Source organism: Branchiostoma belcheri, unplaced genomic scaffold, assembly GCF_001625305.1.
Source record: "Branchiostoma belcheri isolate BF01 breed outbred unplaced genomic scaffold, Haploidv18h27 scaffold2, whole genome shotgun sequence".
NCBI lineage: Eukaryota > Metazoa > Chordata > Leptocardii > Amphioxiformes > Branchiostomatidae > Branchiostoma > Branchiostoma belcheri.
In genome coordinates, this window is record NW_017803490.1 from 4,984,907 (window position 1) to 5,004,301 (window position 19,395).

The 19,395-nt window shown below is 40.1% G+C and overlaps 4 protein-coding genes across 6 annotated transcripts; 2 read left to right on the forward strand and 2 right to left on the reverse strand.

Annotated features, from left to right (window-relative positions):
* Nucleotides 1–17: 17 nt before the first annotated feature.
* On the reverse strand, nt 18–3,657 carry LOC109468602 (periostin-like). The gene is made up of 7 exons (XM_019766913.1): nt 3,286–3,657; nt 2,769–2,934; nt 2,236–2,348; nt 1,798–1,940; nt 1,431–1,584; nt 828–945; nt 18–409 (listed from the first exon to the last, which is right to left on the reverse strand). Exons 1-7 carry the CDS (start codon nt 3,493–3,495, stop codon nt 303–305), a joined length of 1,011 nt encoding a protein of 336 aa, XP_019622472.1. The 5' UTR covers nt 3,496–3,657; the 3' UTR covers nt 18–302.
* Nucleotides 3,658–3,790: 133 nt separating this feature from the next.
* On the forward strand, nt 3,791–10,686 carry LOC109468590 (lysophosphatidic acid phosphatase type 6-like). Of its 2 annotated transcripts, none has more exons than XM_019766897.1 (9): nt 3,791–4,187; nt 4,962–5,093; nt 5,500–5,630; nt 6,023–6,111; nt 6,760–6,847; nt 9,041–9,176; nt 9,301–9,488; nt 9,883–10,051; nt 10,347–10,686. In XM_019766897.1, the coding sequence occupies exons 1-9, from the start codon at nt 3,960–3,962 to the stop codon at nt 10,494–10,496; spliced, it is 1,311 nt and encodes a 436-aa protein (XP_019622456.1). In that variant the 5' UTR covers nt 3,791–3,959; the 3' UTR covers nt 10,497–10,686. The 2 variants fall into 2 exon arrangements, with proteins under 2 accessions (XP_019622456.1, XP_019622455.1); XM_019766896.1 differs by lacking the exon at nt 6,760–6,847 and adding an exon at nt 8,259–8,346 and having other exon boundaries at nt 3,805–4,187.
* A 100-nt stretch (nt 10,687–10,786) lies between these two features.
* Nucleotides 10,787–17,728, forward strand: LOC109468629 (peptidyl-prolyl cis-trans isomerase FKBP11-like). 2 transcript variants are annotated; one of them, XM_019766946.1, is made up of 4 exons: nt 10,787–12,618; nt 15,623–15,775; nt 16,272–16,414; nt 17,046–17,726. In XM_019766946.1, the coding sequence occupies exons 1-4, from the start codon at nt 12,471–12,473 to the stop codon at nt 17,232–17,234; spliced, it is 633 nt and encodes a 210-aa protein (XP_019622505.1). In that variant the 5' UTR covers nt 10,787–12,470; the 3' UTR covers nt 17,235–17,726. The 2 variants fall into 2 exon arrangements, with proteins under 2 accessions (XP_019622505.1, XP_019622506.1); XM_019766947.1 differs by lacking the exon at nt 10,787–12,618 and adding an exon at nt 14,604–14,938 and having other exon boundaries at nt 17,046–17,728.
* On the reverse strand, nt 12,820–13,855 carry LOC109468652 (kelch repeat and BTB domain-containing protein 7-like). The gene is made up of 2 exons (XM_019766975.1): nt 13,748–13,855; nt 12,820–13,234 (listed from the first exon to the last, which is right to left on the reverse strand). Exons 1-2 carry the CDS (start codon nt 13,781–13,783, stop codon nt 12,956–12,958), a joined length of 315 nt encoding a protein of 104 aa, XP_019622534.1. The 5' UTR covers nt 13,784–13,855; the 3' UTR covers nt 12,820–12,955.
* Nucleotides 17,729–19,395: the final 1,667 nt, after the last annotated feature.

Consider the following 19,395-nt stretch of genomic DNA (forward strand, 5'->3'; position numbering starts at 1 on the left):
ATGGTAATAAGTCCGGACTGGGTTCTTGACTTTTAGGTTCTTTTGGACTTGAACCTAAACATTCTTACAAGTCCGGATACAAGTCCTGTGAACCGGTATGCACCACTACTTTCATAGGTTGAAAAATCTGCAACTCCCAAATACTTGTATGATAGCTGTACCTGTGCTGTTCAACTATTACGTTTTAGCCCATCAAACATTTCCTTAACAAAAACAAACTCCCCTGGCATATCATCTGTCTATTTAGCCAATTTCTACTGTTTCCAGCTGCTTCCTGAAGCCTGGTAGAGGCTAGGCAAAATTTAAGGCTTGTACAGGAGGGTGTCGACCACGTGCACGACTCCGTTGGTCACGGGAATGTCCGCAATCAGTACGCGGGAAAACGTCCCATTCCCGCTCACCTCCATACCTGGAAAAGACCTCCCATTTAGGTTTGGACAAGGCAAATCTTTAAATTTCTAATTAGAAAAAAAAACTGTCGCAGTTGTGTCACGTCTGATAATCTATATCAATCTATCATTAAATACTTACCGAATATAATTCTTCAGAACAGATTATGAAAGATATTTGATTCATAAAAGTACATGCATACAGACAATAGGGTAAAAAACTGATGCAATGCCTACTTTTAAGTGTTTTTCAAATTCCCTTTGTAAGAGCAGTTTTGTAAATTTTAATACTTTTGACTTTGAAGCAGCTTTATTTTTCCTGAGACCATGAATTCATGACACAAATAAATCTCCCTTATATCGGTATTACTTCTGTACTACAGAATTGTTTCAGTGTAAATTTATGTGCTAATTTGTGGAAAAGAAATAATTGTTTACCTCCTGGACCTACTAATACTGTCAGTTCTTCACTGTTATCTCCTAGAGTTTTAACTTTCTCATTGTCAATGAAGCCAGCGTGGAAAATCACATCTTGTAGAATGTGCCTCTTCATGACCTAGGAAACCAGAAAATACATTGATTCATAAAAAAAATAAATAAAAAAATATGTACAGTATATTTTTTTTTGTGATCGAAAGAAAATTCTAGACAAAGAGTTTTTCAACAGTTTTTCATAACAGCTAATTTTTTTTTTTTTTAAATTCCGAAACATGTAATCACAAGACGTGGTGACGGCAAACTCAAGTTTTTTTCAACTTATATTAATGCCTCCACCAACACAGGGACAGTACAATACTCATTTACACCTGAGCGAAGTGAGGAAAGCTGTGTAAAGTGCCTTTCCCAAGGGCACAAGATTGGTGGCATGTCAGGACTCAAACCCGGGGCCTCTGGTTCCGAGTCGAGAACGCTGCCGCTACGCCACACGACCCCACAGCTAATTCTAATTCAGCATTTCAATACTATAAACATTATACTTTGCCATTGAGATGTATCCATATTTTGGACTGTGAATGTAACAGTAACTCTTTGTCTACCCACCTGACTTGCAGTTCCAGAGTCGTTCATTAGGTGGCGCAGCTGAGCTGGGTCTAGTTTCCCCAGGGCAGCATTTGTTGGCACCAGGAAGGTGTGAGCCATGGTGTCATTCAAAGTGTTGTTTACTCCAGCAGCCTCTAGTAATTTCAGTGTCTGACTGTAAAACATGTTCATAAAATATGCCAGATATCTTCATAAAACATTTCCATAACATTTTAATGGCTAATAATAATTCCAAACAATAGTAAAATTACAATAGCAGCCTTGTTTACTTCCCACAAGACGATAATCTACAATCCTACTGGCTTTGGCTTTTATGATTCTCTAGAAAGTGCAGTACTAGTCACATCTGAAAGGAGGCACTTCTGACCTGTACGTTGCCATGTCCTGTGTAAGATACTGCAGTGCAGTTCCCCTTGTGAGAGGAAACAAAACTTTGTCTATAACATGAAGGACTCCATTCTCTGCCAACTGGTCCTCCTTGTACACTGGGGAGCCATTGATGGTTATAACCTTTGAAAGACAGAAACCAATTGTTATAAAAACTTCATCTACTTTTAGATACATGTATAACTGAGTAATGTATTGTAAATCTTGATATGTTCAAGGTGGATTTCAGTTTTTGTGGTGAAACTAATAATATTCGTTTCCAATGTAATACTACAATACTACAGAGTTGTTTTAAAGCAGATACCTCCGTTCAAATCTACTGCAGATTTGTCCCTGCAACAAATGAAATTACAGTATACAATAATTGAAAATAAGAGGTAAAAGTATAATGTCTGACAACCAAGTGAATTGGCCTTACCTTATCCTGGCCTGCTTCTGAGTTCTGATAAACATTAGCCCTGACTGTGCTGTTGTTGGCTGTCTTTATAATCTTGTTGTTCTGTAAACTTCCAGATTTCAGCTCCTTTGGAACTGAAACACAAGTGAGGGCACTGAAAATCTTGAAAATCATAAACCTCCATGAAACATATCATCTAGTTGTTGTGAATTAGTGTTTTATTCATTATTGTAAATTTCTCACTGAGTCGGTCTATGCATTTTCCCATAAGGCAACAGACATGCATAATCTGCATGTAGCAGGAAACAGAAGACAGGAAACTACATAACCTTGTATGGGACCTTTGACCTAACTTCCCGTCAGTGTTCTCAAGGTGCCTAGCATGTGGAAATAACTACGAAAACACAAGCAAACACATGAACAAACCCATTGAAAACAAAACCTTCAAAAAGGCAGGTAACAAAGCACTGGCTAGACCCCATTCAGACTGGACAGGTTTTTCTGCCTCCCAGACTGGACAGGGTTTTCCGCCAACCCTACAGCACTTGACTCACCGATATGATACAGCAGGACCCTGACTAGAGTCTCGGGATCTTGAAGTGATGCTTTTACGTCTTGTGGCAGCCTGTCAAAGGCACTGTTGGTTGGAGCGAACACTGTCCAGTGGCCCTTCGCTTGCAACATGGAGTCCAGACCAGCTCGTTGCACCAAAAGATAAAACTACAACATTGAAGAAAACACAGTACAAAATATTTGTCAATTTGCATACACAAATCCTAAGGTTTGAAACAACTGGACAAAGGAATAAACATGTGAAACATGCTTTGGAAGTATTTGGGGGTTTTATGAATACCCGATTGAATAACATCATAGAACGATTGTATGAGTACTATCTTTACACCGGTATTACATATGACATAATTGTTTGTTTCATAACCATTTCTGTTGATCAACTGAAACCCAATCTCTGCCCACCCACATCAAACTCCCCTAAACCTGAGCCACCCAGAACAATACTTCCATCCCGGAAGTAAAAAAGAGTAATTTAATCATAATAGTGACAAAACTCACCGCTTTCAGTCCAAGTTCGGAGGCTAGAGTCAAAAGATCAGGACGAGCAGTTTTGTTATTTTGCCGGGACAATTTAAGTTTATTTGACTTCCAAATTTCCTTGTTACTAGTATTTGGCGGGAAATTCCCGCCATTGAGAATCTCATTTGCACCTGTTGCAGCACAGAACGCGACTAAAAAGCCTAAAAATGTGACAAAAGTGAGCTTCATTTTCAACGAAATTGAACCAGTCTGTCAGAAAAATAGTTCAAACCAACGAGGCTTTTGCTTTAAACTACATTTAGGTCTTTAGGGCGTCTTTTGTATCTTAAAAATCAACGAACAGTTTCTCCTTGGCTTCAGACCGCCATTATGGGTCAAGGGTTGTAAGAATATTACATTAGAGCAAAATTTTGACCATACATTTTTAATTTCAAACGAAGATACCCTATAATACACCAATTATGCATTTCAAAAGAAAAAGACTATTTTTAAAGAAGCAGGAGTATTCTATATTTTATCATTTTATACTTACAAGATAGCAAAAATAATAAATCTTTGCTTTTTTTTCACACAATGTCAACACCCCTGATTTGTGGAAATGTAATGATCCACCGGTCAAGGGTCAACTTATGTAAACTGGACCAGTCTGACGGTATATAAATCAGAAAGGACAGTCTAATGCCCGTAATATTATGTTTTTATGGCGAAAAATCGGTGTCGTAGGTTCAGGACTATGTGGTGCGTTCGTTTTACACGAATTGTGGGAGAGGAAAGATGTTTTTAACGTCCAGGCGTTCAGTTTTTGGGGAGGTAGTAAGGATGAGGGGGAGGGGCAGGATTTGAAACTGAAACTGGTTCAGATCGTTTTCAGACACGGCGCGAGAACTCCGATATCACGACTTCCACCAAGTATAGAACAGGTAAGAGAAATATTAACTTTTATGATCCATATTTTGATTTCACTGTCGTAGGTAATTGTTGTTGTTGAAGTCCTCATTTAACGTCTATTTTCCTCACTAGACATACATGTAGTATCATGGAGGTAGAAAAAGACCTCCATGGTAGTATCTAGGAAAAAATGTTACATGTTTCCTGTTTCAGTCCCGAAAAAATTAGGGTCGGTATGTAGGGATTATCTTCCCTAGTGGTCCAACTTACAATAACTGACAAAACTTGCATGAGGACACTTATATTTTTTTTAATGTCAATGTTGAAAAACCAAATGTAGAACATTTTATCACTCAGGTTATAGTTGTGTATGCATAATCATACAAAATCAGAAATTACTTTTGTAGTAGAAGTTGAAAAATAGAGAGACAATATCTAGAGTTAGATGTTCAAGGGTTAGGTGTAACAAGTCAATCAGTGAAATATAGGCAGCTGCCGCCTCGCCGCGTGCCTGCGAAGCTGGTGTGTTATGCCAAAAGGCGGTTATACCAGCTATACAGATACAGAATAACTGCTACATTGACCATGTATTATTACAGGCTACATGGAGTACAGAACTACTGAAGGATGTGCCCCACACACTGATAGACTATCATATATTATTACAGGCTACATGGAGTACAGATCTAGTGAAGGATGTGCCCCACACACTGATAGACTATCATATATTATTACAGGCTACATGGAGTACAGACCTAGTGAAGGATGTGCCCCACACACTGATAGACTATCATGTATTATTCCAGGCTACATGGAGTACAGACCTAGTGAAGGATGTGCCCCACACACTGATAGATTATCATGTAGAGAGTCTGGATGGTGGACCTCGCCCCCCCTCCCCAGTGGAGGACAGCTACCAGAAGCACGGACCTCACAAGGTGTGTGTCACCAATTTAACAACCTACCAAAATTCCACATGCCTTTTGGTACCAAATTTGTATGGACTGTTACGTAATTGAAACATTTATATACGAGCACATACAGAGAAATTTTGTTCCAGCACAAAGAATTGTTCTTACCTTGAGAATTTTCGACCAGTCACTCTGGTCTTTCTCAGTAGACTGACCCAGTGAGGCTTGTCATGTGGCCTCTCTGAAGTGTGACGTCAACACTGGATCAAAGGTATCTGGTAGACAATGACAGCCAGTCAGCCACATTGTGTTGGAACAATTAAGTTCCAACATGTAAGTACCAACATAGATGAAGTTTTATGACAATACAAGAAACCTGGTTTGCTGGTTACAAGAAACAAACAAATATTTGTTTATGCTTTTTTTGTTATAGGGTGGTGCTAGATGGGGACAGCTGACATCCCTTGGACAGCAACAGATGTTTGACCTTGGACAGCAGCTCAGGAAGCACTACATTGAGAACCACAGATTCATAGATCCTGAGTACAACCCACAGCAAGTCTAGTAAGTGTAACATAGGCTCTATATTGGCAGCCACAGATTCAGTAGTAGTACTGCACTGTACTTTTTAGCATAAATTGAAATATCAGCTGTTAACATGTAGACCAATAGATTCTGATTAATCAATAAATTTTTTACTAAATCATAGATCTTTTGTTGTGTTATTTGAAAAAAAGAATGACTCAGGCCAGATCATAAAAATGTTTCAATTTACGCATATGATTAATAAGGGATAGGATCATATGAAATATATTAAGGCTTTAATAGTAATATTTAATCACCAAAATTGGACTGGTAACAGGTATAGGTAGCAGGGAAAGGTTAAACTAAAAATTTTGTGAATAGGATTTACCTACATGCAGTATATATATGTTTTTGATGTGTTTTACGTTCAGTGTACGAAGCACTAACATCAAGAGGACCATCGAATCAGCGCGATGTGTGCTTGCAGGGATGTTTGGAAACTCACAGTCAGGCAAGGAAGGTAGGGAAGTCTGAAAAAAGAATTGGTAAAGTATCTGTGTCCTTTCTCCCATATATTATAGTGACAAGCCAAGCTTAAACCGATGAAATTAGATGAACGTTCGAATGAAAATTCATCTGCGACGGTTAATGACATTATGAAAATTTGAAATGCTCTAACGGAACACAAAAATAAAGTGCTCATCAACAATCATTTGGTCTTGAAGCCTAGGCTTTAATTTCAACTGTCTGAGGACTGAGGGAAAGCTTGTTGTTAAGCACTTTACTTTTCTGTACGTTAATATTATGGTTTAAAGTCATCCCTGAATGGACATGCTTATCAGGATCAGCTGTGATTGACACCTGCCAAATTACTAAGGTTACAAACAGTTTCAGAAACAGAGCAAACAAAACCAGTGTTAAACCCAAATTTGCCTAAAAATATAATTTAATATCCTCTACGATTGAAAAATTTTGTCTATTTTGATAACAGTAAACAGTACCAGACACTGCATATTTTATTAATTCCAAAAATGAATTTCTGACATTTTATTTGTAAAAAAAAACAAGCACAATGGAATGTTGGAACTAGATGTTTAGCTGTTTTTTTTTTTACAAAAATTCTTCATTTCTGTTCTTGAATTACCTGGCTGCCACCCAACATTCCCAGGTCCTATAGTCATCCAGACTTCTACAGCTGAGGAGGAGACTTTCTACCCCAACAGAAACAACTGCCTAGCCATGAGACCTTTAATCAAGTGAGTTGGGATATCAACAAATGGTGACAGGTCTCTACATGTTTATTGATCTCCTCCCTGAAATTATCATGCAAGTTCATCTGTGTCAGTAGTACATGTAATCATATTCATAGTACAATGCTGGTAAAGGGTTGATCTTTGTATACCCTTGGTGTTGGAATAAAAATTCAGCATTGTACAGTAACTGTAAAATTTGATAGAGGCATGGTCAATGCATGAAATATTGGGCTAATGATCTTATTTTCCAATAGAAACTTATATTTGGTAGCCTTTTTTTATCTGAGTTAATGGCATTTGCATGGTATGTAATGTTAGCTAAACTGTATGCTGGGCTTCTAGGCAATTGCAAAGTGTTACATAGTTTGGACTTCAACGAAACTGTTGCAGTTTCCATTGTTTCCTCCTTTGTAATTGGTTGTCATTGAGGTCTTTGTGTCTGTGATTGGCTACTGGCATTGTGGTCTTATGTCTCATCTGATTGGCTGTTTTGCCTGTACATCTGTGTGTGATTGGCTGTTCATGTCTTGATCTCTGATTGGCTGTCTCTGTTGTATACCATCAGTTACCCAGGTGTGATCTTGTCTGTGATTGGTCAGATGCTCTGCTGATAGCCCCCTATTTTTTTTCTGAAGCAAAACGTTTTTCAAAGCATCTCTGATTCTATATCAGATCTAGAACTTAGCTGTAAAAGGGTTAAAGGACCAAAGTTACTGATTTTGTTGGAAACAGGTTACATATCAGGAAGGCAAATATATTGTACTTAAACTCTGTTTGGTCATCGCATTGGTAACCTTCTCACAGCTGTTTAACCCATAACCAATACAAATTTGGTGCCAAACTGCTACCTTAGCAGGCTGTAGGTTAATAATCACAGCTGATCCTTGAATCTTTTTTATCTCATGTAACATCTGTGTCCATAATATCACCATAGTCCATAATATCGCCACCTTGAGAAAAAGTGTGCTTAAAGATATTTTTACTGCAACATACCCTAGGTATGTACATTTGATGTGTGAAGGAGTGCATACCAAAAGTATGTTGCAGAAAAAATATCTTAAAGCACACTATTTCTCAAGGTGGTGATATTATGGACCCTGGTGATATAAGGACACGGATGTTAGTGTTACATGTAACCATATCACATTTGGTACCTAAACTGTAAACATACTACATTTTACAAGAAGATAAACTTCATTGTACAACAAATATAGTACTGCTATATAACAGCAAACTTACTATGATAACTCAAAGTACTGTAGATTGCAAGAATACTGAATAAGATTGGCATTATCCTATAGCTACAGCTCTACAGAGTAAAGTTAATTTCTCCTCAGCACTTTTAATGCCTCTTCTTCCTTGGCTTGGCTAACGCTTTAGATGTTTGTTATATTTCACATGATTTCTATTACAGATCCTATCAGAATATACACAAGTCAAGTCAACAAAGAAATATTCTGGCCCAACTATGTACACTGTGGCCACTTAGGGGCATTTTGGAAGTGAGTCCTTTGTGTGTGTGCTTTCCCCCCCTTTCTGTTTGTGTACTCTTCCATTTGCACCAATCAGCATACATGTTTCTAGTTTGGGCTAGTCCATTGTTGATTCTAGAGGTAGTCAGATGTTGGGTAAATGTTCACTTTCTGGTTAATCATTCTCATTTTATTTTCTGATTTTCTCTATTGATAATTAAAAAGATCACCCCATTTGGTTAGTACAAGTTTACTAATTTTTGAGGTTTGTTACTAACATGAAACAAACTTATATTGCTAACTTTGATATTTCTATTACAGGTATATTGATATCCAAAATGTTTGGTCAGAAATATCTCTTAGGAACTAGTTTTTTAAAGATCTAAATAAGATAAAGTTGGTTCAAATAATGTAGCAATTTTTGAGCTTTTGTATGTAACTAGAACTGTACTTCAATTTTAAATAAAGTGGATGGTGCCAACTTACATTTAAGGTAAGTTTAAGAGAAATTCAATGGCAAAACAATGTAACAGTTTAATGCATTTACCCACCTCCCCATATGATTTAAGTTCAGATGCTTTGAAGTTTTGTATTGTAAAAAGGCCCAAAAGTCCTTTATGGTAAAGTGTTGCATCCAAACATTTAAACTGACTGTCTACTAGAAAACTAAAAGACATTGGAAGTCTGTATAGAGTTAATTGATATGCTGTTTTCCATCTTGTAGAACTGCATGGGGTTTGCTGGACACTGCTCTACCAGGGTACAGGGAGGACAGGCTGAAACTACAGAGGATACTGGGGATAGAAGAGGCCAGGCAGTTCAACATATTTGGCCTGAGGGATGAACTAACAGCACGAAAGGTAACAGGTCTAGATTAGGTCATAGTACATACTAGTAGTTCACATAAAAGCTGGTTCGTGGTTTGAACTACAACAAGGTCAAAATATTGTTTTTAGTTTTCAATACCGTGTTATTTTGTTGCAGGCACATGGCCTACCTATCCCAGAAAGCCTTGCAGCTCTGGAGGACGTGGTAGAACAGAGAGCGACCCAGTGCATGGCCGCGCTGGTGTCCGGGATCGAGGACGGACATTCCCACGCCTTGCGCCTGTCCACGGGACCGGTCATCGACCTTCTGACAAAGAACATGCTGAGGGCGCAAAACACAGACAAGTGAGACAAACCTGTACTCCATTTGTATAAGAAATGAGAGATTTCAGGTTTCCAGAAAGTTCACAGACTTCCAGGAGGTTTTTTGGGGTTTTGGTGAATGTATTGGCAGTTTTGAGGGAATTGTATGATGTTATTTAATCAGGTATTTCACCACTTCCTGAATTCCTCCACATACTGCCTTCTTACTCCCACAATGCTGGGTCACCTTCAGGCTGGTTCTTCCCATCAATCAACTGCCCAAATCATCTCCCACCCAACATGCAACCAAAGCAATTAGGATATGCATATACTTTGCCTACAGACCACACTATTTTAAGGGTCTGTAATGCTAATTTGGTTAATGTCAATCATGCCAGTTTCCATAGTAACTGGATTCTCATTGGTTGTTGCCTAGCTGCCACAAGTTGCACCTGTACTCTGGCCATGACACCACCCTGATCCCACTACTGAAGGCTCTGGGCATCTTTGATGACCGCTGGCCGCCATATGCTGCTCACGTCACTGTGGAGTTCTACCAAGATGCCAAAAAGAACAGCTTTGTTAAAGTTTTGTACATTGAAGAGGTATAATTCTTTTTTTTTGTGTATGTGTGTCTTCTTTTTGGAATGACAACCACAGCAATACATACTGATAAAGATAGATTACAAAAAAACTTTTTCATTATGTTGCAACTCTATCAGGAGGGATTCAGACTCCTGTCACCAGATACATTGTATATGAATGTGTTTGAGTAAGAATTAACAGAGTAGATTATGAAGGTAAACATTATGCATTTGCTCGGCAAATGTTATCTTTCTAGTTTATCAATATTTTTTTAGATGTTTAAAATTTTGATGAGAAGTTATATTCTCCCAACAGGAAAAGCAAGTACAAGGCTGCAGTGCTGTCCTGTGCCCATTTGAAGAGTTCCAGGAAGCCATGGCAACAGTAGCTTTGTCTCATAAGACATTTTGGGAGAATTGCAAAATTGATCAAAAGAAGCCTTCCCAGACCACTAGTAGTGTATGATGGAATATCCTGGTACCATATAGTTAGAGATTTGAAGGCATCCTATGCAATTTTAGGGAAGGAAAAACAAAACAATATTATATATGGATAAGGAATCTAATATTGACATTTAGTGTCATTTCTCATCATTTCATACTTTAAGCATTTGAAATAATCCCAAAACAAGCCATGTGAGGCATCTCTTTATTTTTGGGTACCACCCATAAATAGAACCAGATAGAACTAGCCAATGATACAAAACATCATGTTTTCGCCTCACTAATAGTATACATGTACATGCTATGGGATAGCATCGATTCAACTTACTATATTAAAAGAATGACCAGAAAATTGACTTTGAAAGTAGAGTTTTGTCGCCCTGAAATTGTATTGGATGACTTTAAGTGCCAAAGTAGCCTTTTTTTTCCATTATGGGGTTAGAGATCTCAAGGGTGAGAGGGTTAATTTGGTACGTTGGTCTCATGGATTTTCTGGAACTTACAATGCAATGCAATATATTTCAACAGCAAATCTTTCTGTTATCTTTCACTTCCACCTAAGGCATGTTACACTTTGCTCCAAAACGTTCTGACATTATATACATATTGTGATATTAACTGAAGGAGAATATGACAAATCAAGGAGGATAATAACCTCCTTGGACAAATATTGATATTTCAGATCAAAACTTCTTTACATCAGATCTACGTAGTTTTGCGCTAGCTTTGAAAATAGTTATTTTCGTTTATTGCGTGTTGCATCGAATGTTGTCTGTGTTTTAATTGTACCTTATACAAAGGGGAAAAATTTGTTTTGAAAATATGCATGCTGAATAGACATTGCTGTATCAATTATATCATAAAGTTGCATGGATGTGTACAATTATGTTATACTAGCTATGCGTGAAAAAGTGGAACATCTCAAAACAGTATTTACAAGTTCATTGTATTAGGCAACTTTTCATAGCTCTTTTTAAGAAGTACAATGAATAGTGGACCACTGCCCCTAACCTAAGAACTGCAACCCTTTCCAGTAGCCTGTATGTCGGGTGAGCAACGACAGAAAGGATTCGAACCCCCAACCTCTTTGTCCACTGGCAGGGTCACTAGCTATTGAAAGACTGTTCTCTTCTAGTACTTAAGTATTACATGACTCTTGCAAACTGTACGATTCACATCACTGAAGACTTACTACAAATATAATTGTCATCTATCAGATAGATTTCAACTTTTAACTCTTAACTTCTCAATTAAGACAAGAATATGTCTTTGCTAGACCCTATAAGTAAGCATGTTTGAAACTTAAGAACTCTTTAAGAAAATTTTGTATGGAAAATCTTTTCCACACAGGTACTACTGCGAATTTTTGCAGATATAATATCTTGAATATTGTCAAAGGATTATGGAGGAATATGGCTTCGGTGTAGTGCAAATGAAATAAAAGGATATTTGGTAAAAACAAATTGTTTCAGATATGTGTTGTTTACTAGTGTGAAAATTCAAAAGGGCACAACAAGTAAGACTATACTCATGTATGACTGGTGTACGTGGCATGGTAGCCAACACAGACCCGCTGGTTTGCACATAAAACTTCAAAAGCCTTAAGTACAACACAATGGGATTTGCCACTGTTCTTCTTCAACTGCTGTCACTCCAATGGTCATCGAAGTGCGTCGAGCAGGTACCCTGCCTTTTGAACGTTTTTGGTCGGCTGAATTTTCAAAAGCACTTCATCACATGAGAGACCTTATGTCCGGTTGATATTTTACCCCTCATGGCTTATACCCCCTAGATATCATTGGAATCATCCAAATTCTCGTTGATTCAGAATAATTTTGGATCATTTGATAATCTACAAAGGGGGGAAAGGGTGGTTGCTATAACTTTTATTTTTTCGCCACTTTTGCATCGTCAGAACAAAGAGTTTTCACATTGGGTTTGGGACGTGGAGGCTACCTGAATTTTTTTCTGAGATTTTTTTCCTTGATTCGGTAAAATGGGTAGACTATTTCTCCATGTCGTGGGTTTTGCTGTTGTATTTTTCTTGGCGCTAGAGGAGGGAGCTTTCGCCAAGAAGCGTGCACGGGACGTGAGATGGCATTTACTGAGAAACGGGACGAACTGTGATGTTAAAGCACAACTGGGTGAGTAAATTTTTATTTCTTAGTGTACCAAACAATTTTAAAAAAGAGTTGTACATTGTACCTTTATTTGAACAATTCTTCGCCTTTTGCGAATATTTCTCGTCTTAAGCTTCGGCTGAAATAAAGGAATAATATACCAGGGGAGGTAGCCGGCCAGAGAAGATCCAATTTGCGACCCACGGAGCCTGTGCGGGGTTTCTAACAATCGCGATAATTAAAAAAAGACAGCCAAAAATGTTTATAGTGACAACAGAGTACTAGTAGACAGATGTACACTATATACAATAATACATGTTTCTTAATGCTTGCATGATAGTCCTTATACAGAGGTTGTAACTTATTTACTATTAACCTTAGCGAAGTGCCGACAGTGGACACACTGCAGACATTGGTTCAAAACAATGTCCACAGCAAAGGCATCAGCAAACTTGTACAGTTCCACACAGGTGGAACGCTCCACGTTCATGGCCATGTAGCTGCTGCAGGTGTCTCTCACGTAGTCCAGCTGCAGGAGGTCGGCTGCCTGGTACAGGTGCTGCACTCTGTCCAGGGACACGTGGAGGGTTCTCGAGTAGATGTAACTCAGGATCTCCCCAAACATGGCTGCATCCAAACCCTGTAGAGTGATATAATGTATTTACTGTACTGTATAATGTATTTACTATTTATTTGCTGTATCCTACTTGAAGACACGTACTGCTACTTCCAGCTATGGTAAATTTTGAAACTTTTGAACTTGGAGTTGTGTCGAATAACAGCAGAACATTCTGCTCAGAACCAAGAAGTCCCGGGTTCGAATCCCGCCATGTCACCAAATAATTGAATAAAGTATTTATTTAACATGGCTATTTCAGTCTGGCCTACATTCGTCAACATTCATGTGAGGCAAAATGTTGTCATTTAAAAAAGAAAGCCACAAGATACTGGAGCAAAAGTTTAGGGAGTCAACTTAGGAAATAAAAGTAGTGTCTTCTTTACAACAGCAACATGCATCAACAACAACTTTACTACTGATATTACTTATTTTACTGATTTATAGTACATCTCTATATATATATAAAAATAATACAAAGAACCCCTAGAGGGACTAGTTTTGCTATACTTCAACTGTGATTTGCCACAAATTTACCTTCAAAACAACCGTTTTCTGTCGACACTCCGCCATATCAGTACCCTGGATGCCAAACTAGTATCAGGCCGTTAGCCGTTTTCCTTCGGCAACCAAGAGCCCTTCGCCCGCCTATCTAAATTACCGCTACGGGGGAGTTGAGCCCGAGGGGTTTGTCCGGCCCCTAGAACTAGTCTCGTTGAAAGGGCCAGCCAAACTCCCCCCGGGCTAGTCTCCCCGTAGCGGTAATTTAGACCCGCGGGCGAAGGGCTCTTGGCTGCCGAAGGAATTTGCTAGCGGTCCGAAACGGATGTAAACATCGCCCTGACCGCGGACAAAACAAGCCGGTGGCGGCCCTCGACTTCAAGAACCACATCCTGGAGAACTTCGGCCTTCTGTAAGTCATTTACGGCTCGAAGAAACCCGTGGCGATAGCTTCTATCTTGGTAAAAACGAGGAGGAAGTGTTTCCACGTTAGTTTGTTGGCCCGCGGTAGCCATGATGATGATGCAGGGGCTGTACCTCACACTGGGACCTCATTTTGGACCGCAACTAGACAGGTCAGTGGGGGCCTCTAGCGGTTCATGTTAAATTTGCAGTCACGGCATGCAGGTGTCGCGAACGGCATTGGGTCCCGGTTTTCCGGTCTCCCCTTTACCATATATGGAATGCAGGTGTTACGGACAACGTAGGATCCCTGTTTTTCGGTCTCCCCTTTACCATATATGGAAACCTTTACCATATATGGAGTTCCTTGCCATATATGGAGCGAAGAGTGACATAACCCGTAGCAGCAGGCTTGGCCTGCAGTAATGACCTTCCGCAGTTAGGCGGCGCTTTTGAGCCGTGAGCTGAAGCCCCATATTTAACCGACAACGGAGGCGGGCAGCATCCGTTGATGGCATGAAAGGATCGAGACTGGACGGCCGACCGGGGGACGCTAGACGGCCCGAGCCCAAAGTTGGCGCCCGGTCCGGCCTCTAAATTTATCTCTTGGGCGATAAGTAATCTTAGGAAGGAGTGTGCCGAGATGGGGACCCGGTAGCGAGCCGTGATATGACGGGGAGCTCTTGTGACGCCGTCAGAGACCGTGATGGAGGACCCGTGAGCATGCCGTGATGGGTGCCCGGTTGACGGGATCAAAAGCGCTGCCCGGGCGCCTGACCCTGAGGCTAGAAAGGACCGTCAAGCCCCAACAGTCGCACAAGAAATGTGGGTCTTGGAATTTGACTGCTTATAATTCTTTATTCCGTGTGCAGGTGTGTAACATACATGTAAGGCTTTGCATGTCATCACTCCCGCCCGTAGCGGTTCATGAGATTGGCGGGCGTAGTGATCTTGGCTACCGAAGGGAAACGGCTCACGGCCCGATACTATTCTGGCTCCTATGGTAGCTTGTCCTGTGCCAAGGACTGAACAATGAATTAAACAACAAACGTTCAGCTTATTCCTACTTGTTATCCGTTTTATTGTTTGTTAACGTCCAGGTTCAGACTATTTTACCAAAGTGAGTGGACCTGCTGTGCGTGTATGAATGGGGCGGTCGGGTTGTGGGTCTGCCTATTTACCGGAATACACCGAAAAACACCGGAAAACACATATAGGAGGCTTAAATCTGCCGGAATACACCCTGCATTGATGAGATACTAGTAACACCCCGAGTTGCTGTATTGTGTATTATGTAGCCCAGGGAACAAGGTATCACTAAATAATGAATCGGCGGAGGCACACCAACTGGTATATTATTCCTTTATTTCAGCCGATTTCTACTATTTTTCCAGCGATCCGCGGTGCCTGGTAGAGGCTACCGATTGGTCACACTGTACAATGTATGGAGGTTGTAACTGTACAGGTGAATCTGAGATTATATGTAGAATGTATTCGTTGTTTCCCCAGGCGACGTTGTGTCCATGATGTGGTACTCGTACATCGAGGGGAACCGCTCGGCGATCTATGACTCCACCTTCCCGTTCGGCCCGGTCCAGTTCCGCCTCGGCAAGGACAGGCACATCGCCGGCTTCGAGAAGGGGGTGGTCGGCATGTGCGAGGGTAAGACGTCATTCAGATTTATTTCAATTTTAAACTGTTTTACCTTACTGGAATCTTAACTTAAAGGATCGTCAGCAGGCCTAGGGTTCCTATATGTACTTAATATTTTAATTATACAATCTTCTTGCATGGTAATTAGTAAATACCAGCATAATTCAGACTTAACAACGTTAAGTCTGCTATTTTGTCAGAGATAGCGACAAAATAATAATAAAAACGCTGCTTATTGAGTAAAAGATCGTGGTAACTGTCTGTAGATTGGCCAAAATTAATACCACGTTGGCCAATCAGCATGAAGCAGTTTTGTCGCATTGGAACACCAATAGATAGATCAGTGGTCATATGCACTGAATTCTGATTGAACATAGGCAATAGCGAAGTGAACCAATCATAGTAGACTAGAAATCTAATGATTATGGAACTTGCTCATTGGTCACACTCACTCACTGTAACTCCCTCACTGGTCACACTGTAACCAATCATTTTTGTGGTTTAGGAGAGGAGCGGACGATTTTCATCCCCTCCGAGGTGGCTTTCCCCGACATGGCGATGCCGCCCACTATAGAGCGACTCCGACGTGCCTGGCCCATCATGCGTTTCGTCAAAGCCAACTTTACCTTCGAGACAATTCTTAGAAAGGTATGGCCAGTTTTTCTTCTGTATACTAAGTACATAAACTACAATGGCATTCTTCTTCTTTTTAGTTGATTAGCGGCCAACTGAGCATCAACATGCTGATGGCTTTGCCGCACTTGGTTGGTTGGTGAGGTATAGACTGGTCTCATGATCGTAGCCCCGCCCACCTTCGGCAAAATTTTGGCAAATGAAAATGTTTGACGAACATGCAGCCACTCCCTCACTGGTCGAACCACTACTTGCCAGGGTGTCATTGCCAACTGTTAATTATGAGGAACAGTCAGAATTGGCTGGTTTATACACATGTAGGACTGTCATGAGCTGTGTTATAGCCTCAAAAGTTCAGAAACATCAGTTCCATGAATGTTATACCGTAGTATAATTTTAGAACCAGTGAAAAACGGTGCCATGATTCCATGCTACTTTATATCATAGTATTGCTTTCGCTAAATAGCGCATACATGTACTTATGCTTAATACCGATCTGCAACCAATTCTTTTCTTTTGGAACCACATTTTTTCTGCAAGTGATCAAGCCAATAAATTATTTTCTTTCTTTTGCTACCCTTTTTTTCTCTGCACGTGATCAAGCCAACCAACCCTTTTCTTTTCCAACCACACTTTTTTTCTGCAGGTGATCAAGCCGACTTGGCAGGAGAAGGCCATGACAGGTGTGTACGTGTTCGCGCCCTTCACCGTGGCGGTCGCCGTCATCTGTTATCTGGTCCTTAAAGTCGCCAAGACGCCGGACGAGAAGAAAGTCCTCAAGGAACAGCGTCTTCAAAAGAAGAAGGGGCAGGGGAAGAAAGTGAAGAAGAATTGACGCGCTATTTTGTGTGTTACGTTGAAGAGTTCAATCAATAGTAACTTTAGGAGACAGGGAAGTAAGCTATACACGTAGCGCCTCCATGCGGCTACTTTAGACACTGCAATATGTTTAAACTTTTGTCAGCCGTTTTGTTATATCTTCTGTATCTGCATGACTATCTGTATCTGTAGAGCCTTTTGCCTTTTGACGTAACACATCAACTTTGCAGGCACGCAGCGCAGTAGCAGCTGGTTATATTACTCTGAGCGACTTGTCACATGCGCCTAATCCATGCACATTGATGAAGATTATGTAACGTTAACACTCTTTTACAAGGCAAATGCAAACTAATGAAGTTCTTGTCACTGAAAATTTAACAACCATATAAAAAAGCACCGATTACCATGTAATTCAGATCAGTTTTGCACTGCAATGTGATTTTGGATGCTTTATGAATAAAGTTTATGAATTCGTGTAGTGAGGTCACTATATTTTTGTGTCATCATTTAGACCTAGCCTATATTCAAGCTACACTTACTACTAGAGCTGTGTACCGGTACGCAGTACCGATACTGTACCGGTAAAATTGATTAGGTACAGGTCCAAAATACCTAATCCCTCAGTACCGGTACTGTACCTAAACAATTTCACACCAATTTTATGCCTATTTGTGACCTCAAATGTGTAAATAGCTGGTTAACAATGGGTCCCTGTGTAAGGACAGTGTGTTCATGAAAACAAAAACATATATATAGCCTATATTTTATCTGAGCATTCACCATAAACAAAGAATAAACCTTAACTATCAAGTTTATTTATGTTTTTTTTTGTTATTGAAGGAGTTCAGAAGAGCATATAAATTGGTCGAATTGTTCAGGTACAGGTTCAGGTCCGGACCTGTACCTAAACCTGTGTACCTGTACCTGTACCTGTACCTAAAATTTGTTTAGGTACACAGCTCTACTTACTACCATTGTCGGTATTTAAAATTGAATTGTCTAGTGATCTATTTCTAGTTTTCTCCGACTAAGGGCACACCAAGTAAATTTTATGGATGACGTCCGCGCGCGCATTGATTTTGGCCTGTTCTTAGAAAAAAAACCAAGAAATTCCGCTTCCTGTAACTATGACCAAAGAGTCACGACAGTGCCGCAAATTGTCAGATTGACGTGAAACTCGTAACGAGAATGGGTAAGAAAGTGTCTATTGACAGGACCATCCTGCAAATATGTGATGAAAGAAACAGGACAGGACGACAACTGCTGTTCCACCTGATTTATTGCTGTTTTGATGATGAATAAAAGACTTCTTGCTTGTTACACTGCGTCACCTCATTCAATTTGTGTCCTAACATTTGTCGTCTCTTAGTATCTTTCTAATCTAGGCATCTTGTTTTTTAGGGCCCTTTTTTTTCGCCCTCTCGCATTAGATTTAGGGTCTCCAAAGGACGTCATCCATAAAATTTACTTGGTGTGGTGGCCTAATAAGAGAAAACGCAATCCAGGCACACAACGTCAATTTTTCATTGCATGTCTAGGCCTAGGATGCCACTCGGCAATTTAGGAAAGAACCGCACCACGCCTAGTGCCTACGTTGATATTTATCGATACGATTTTACATTGGATATCAAATTTTAAGTACAGGCGTCTAGTGTCCAATAAAATAAACGCTGATGATTAACCAGAAGACCTTGGCAAATTTTATATTGATGAAGGAGGTTTAAAATCTAGATATTGATTGGTTAATTATTGTTGCCTGGTGGCAAATCAGCATAAAGTAGTGTTAGGTTGTTGGCCAGAGGAAGTGTTGGGCAGATGCAGTCAAATGACACTGGCTTAACCCCTTGCCTTTTCCTCATATTGAAATTAAGTTCATCAAATGACATGCTAGCTTCGGTTAGGGACGTCCCTCGGATAGGGAGAGCCACACCCCACGCACGTTAAAGAACCCACCACACCTTTCGAAAAAGAGTAGGGGCATGCCCCGGTACAAATTTTACAATCCGGAGTCTTGCCAAGAATTGGCATGCCAGAATGATCAGTATGATGATCGTGGGATTAAACTAAGGAAAGGCAAGACATGGAAGAACAAAGGACCGCCCTGTTCCCGCCAATGTTGCTCTGTTATTGTCCTGCTGTAACAATAATTGCCGCTAGTCGTCGCTGCTAAGCTATTT